The 2,783-nt window shown below is 42.3% G+C and overlaps 1 protein-coding gene across 1 annotated transcript in view; it reads right to left on the bottom strand.

Annotated features, from left to right (window-relative positions):
* EXOC4 (exocyst complex component 4) overlaps positions 1–1,374 on the bottom strand; it is a 274,343-nt gene extending 272,969 nt beyond the window's left edge. Inside the window, exons 1-2 of the mRNA XM_027702468.1 lie at positions 1,366–1,374; positions 259–461 (exon numbers count right to left, since the gene is read on the bottom strand). Coding sequence (XP_027558269.1) covers positions 259–461; positions 1,366–1,374 — 212 coding nt within the window. The remainder of the gene's footprint in view (positions 1–258; positions 462–1,365) is intronic.
* Between the last annotated feature and the right edge of the window lie 1,409 nt (positions 1,375–2,783).

The raw sequence follows: 2,783 nt of genomic DNA on the forward strand, positions 1-2,783 counted from the left end.
CTCCCACCAGCAGGTTTTTTCCCCTCTCCCTTTACTTTGGACTCGGGGGGGGGGCCAAGGAACACCACTTTTGTTCATACCCCAGGGTGCTGCGTTATACATTTAGGTTTTGCGGGTTAAAACCAATTGTCTGTCTGTATAACTGTACTTATTGTATTATTTTAATAAACTGTTATTCTGACTTATAAATCTCTTTTTTGAGTTGAGTTCATTTCCCCAGCTGGTTAACTTTTAAACCAGTACAGGTCCCGAGGGCACCATCTCACCAGCATGTCGGTGGCGTTGAGGTAGCGCTTGCTGGCCATGCACTGCTCCAGCTTCTGAGGGACCTGCTTGATGTTCTCGATCTCGTCCAGCAGGTTCAGGACGTGCTTGTGCTCGATGCCCTCGATCCACAGCTTGCGCAGCTCGTCCCTCTTGCAGTGCAGCAGCATCTTGCAGGACAGCAGGTTCTCCTTCACCTGCAGCGACACGGCAAAGGGTTCGTTCAGCCCTTTCCCACGCTCACTTTAGCAGGAATTCCCAAAGACTGTAACCAAACCCGAGTTCCTCAATCTCTGGTTGCTCCTCTGGCTGAAGGGAACTGCACAGGACACACAAACTGGAACTTCTTCCACAGTGAAATGCTTTTTAATACAAGTTCTACACCACCAGGGAGTATTTGGAGAGGAGGTGATGTAAAATCAGGGAATATTTGGAGACGAGGTGATCTCAAATCATGGAATGTAGGGAGACGAGGTGATCTAAAATCAGGGAATATTTTGAAATGAGATAATCTAAAATCAGGGAATGTTTTGAGAGAAGGTGATCTAAAATCATGGAATATTTTTAGAGGAGGAGATCTAAAATCATGGAATATTTGGAGAGGAGGCGATCTAAAATCAGGGAATATTTGGAGATGAGGTGATCTAAAATCAGGGAATATTTGGAGAGGAGGTGATCTAAAATCATGGAATATTTGGAGAGGAGGTGATCTAAAATCAGGGAATATTTTGAAATGAGATAATCTAAAATCATGGAATATTTGGAGAGGAGGTGATCTAAAATCATGGAATGTGTGGAGATGAGGTGATCTAAATTCAGGGAATATTTTGAAATGAGATAATCTAAAACCATGGAATATTTTGAAATGAGATAATCTAAAATCAGAGAATATTTTGAGTGGAGGTGATCTAAAATCAGGGAATATTTTGAGATTCTCACCAAAGTGAGAAGTTAACTGAAGCACCACATCCTGACCAAACACCCACTCTCTTAATCAGGACCAAAAAACCTGACGTGCAGCTTTCCACAAAATCGATTTGGGATTTTGGCATCCAGCAGGAAGCTGATTTCCAGTGAGAGCTAATTTTTCCTGATCCAAACATTTCCCATCTGCCCATTAAAATGTTTTGGCACATCTCCTGCTTTCTTCAGCTTTGGTGGCCACTCCTTGAAACACAACTAGTTCAAAGTACAACCGTTTCCCTGATACTCTGGGCAGCACCAAATTTATTTTTTTTTGGGAGAGATACAGAAAATGTTTCATCAGAACATTTAAGAGGGAGTTTAATTCAACAATTCCTTTATTTATCAAGGCCATTACACCACTTGGAGAAACCCTCTGGTGTTTGCCATTCAGTTTGGTTTGGAGCCTCCTCTCTAAGTGGCAAAGTCTCTATTATTTCACCCCATTCAGGCAACATTAAGGTTTTTTCTCCTCTTTTTCTGTTCACACCCCCAGCCTGCATTCCCTGCTTTCAGGTTCTCCCAGTCTCCTCTGGTAAGGTCAGTGTAACCTCTCTTTTCCTGATTAATGCAAATCAACAATCCATATTAAAATGTGGAAGCAATTAGCAGCACAGCTTCACACATTGCCTTCACACCACTCTTGTTTTTGTGATAAGTTATGAATACTTGGGGTCCAACCTTTTCTCAGGCTGAACTCTCACTGAATTACACATGAAGAGAGACTCTCAGAAGAAGCCCTTCAATTTATTTTTAAATAATGAGCCTTTAAAGCTCTCCACAAATCCCACTTCAGCTGCACATTCTCCTACCTTGTTCACCAAAAAGAAGCTCAAAAAAAACCCCAACATGTAAAACACACTCAAGGACCAAAATATGGACACTTATAAGTAAAAATAGTTCCATTAAACAACCTCTGTCTGGAGGCAGGAGACACTGAGATTTCAATCCTGCACTCCAAAATGTCCTTCTGAAAAGAGTAATGGGGGAAAACCCTCAGAAAACCAACAGAAAACCTCATCTAAGAGAGTCACAAAAGCAGAGAGAAACCAAAGCACACACTCAGTTGATTTCAGACTGAATCCCTGTTCAATACATTAATTTAAAGTGTTTCACTGACCTGGCACACCATTATCATGGATTGCAGTGACAGGAGCCAAATTAGGTCAGCAAAACAATCCTGGGGCCAAGGAGGAATCTCACAAGACATTCCCACTCCTGCCCTTGCAAAGAAGATGATCAACTACACCCACATTTGGGAGCAGGGGAAGGAATGAAGAGCAAGGCTTTCAGAAGGAACTTCCCCCTTGGCAGCCCAAATTGGTTCTACTTTATAATTCAGTCTTACAGTGGCAACACCTCTTGTAGCTATGCTGGAAACTGCACCTTTCCCGACAGGAATTCACCCAGGAATTGACTACAAAAGGCAGATACTCCGAGGGATCCTGACTATCCATCACTTGTACAATTCCTAATGCAAATAAACACTAATGTGACCATCCACCTTCAGAGGGGAACATCAAAGCCAAGTCTGGGAATGTAACACAGATTGATGA

Source organism: Neopelma chrysocephalum, unplaced genomic scaffold (assembly GCF_003984885.1).
Source record: "Neopelma chrysocephalum unplaced genomic scaffold, ASM398488v2 Primary Assembly neopelma1_187, whole genome shotgun sequence".
NCBI lineage: Eukaryota > Metazoa > Chordata > Aves > Passeriformes > Pipridae > Neopelma > Neopelma chrysocephalum.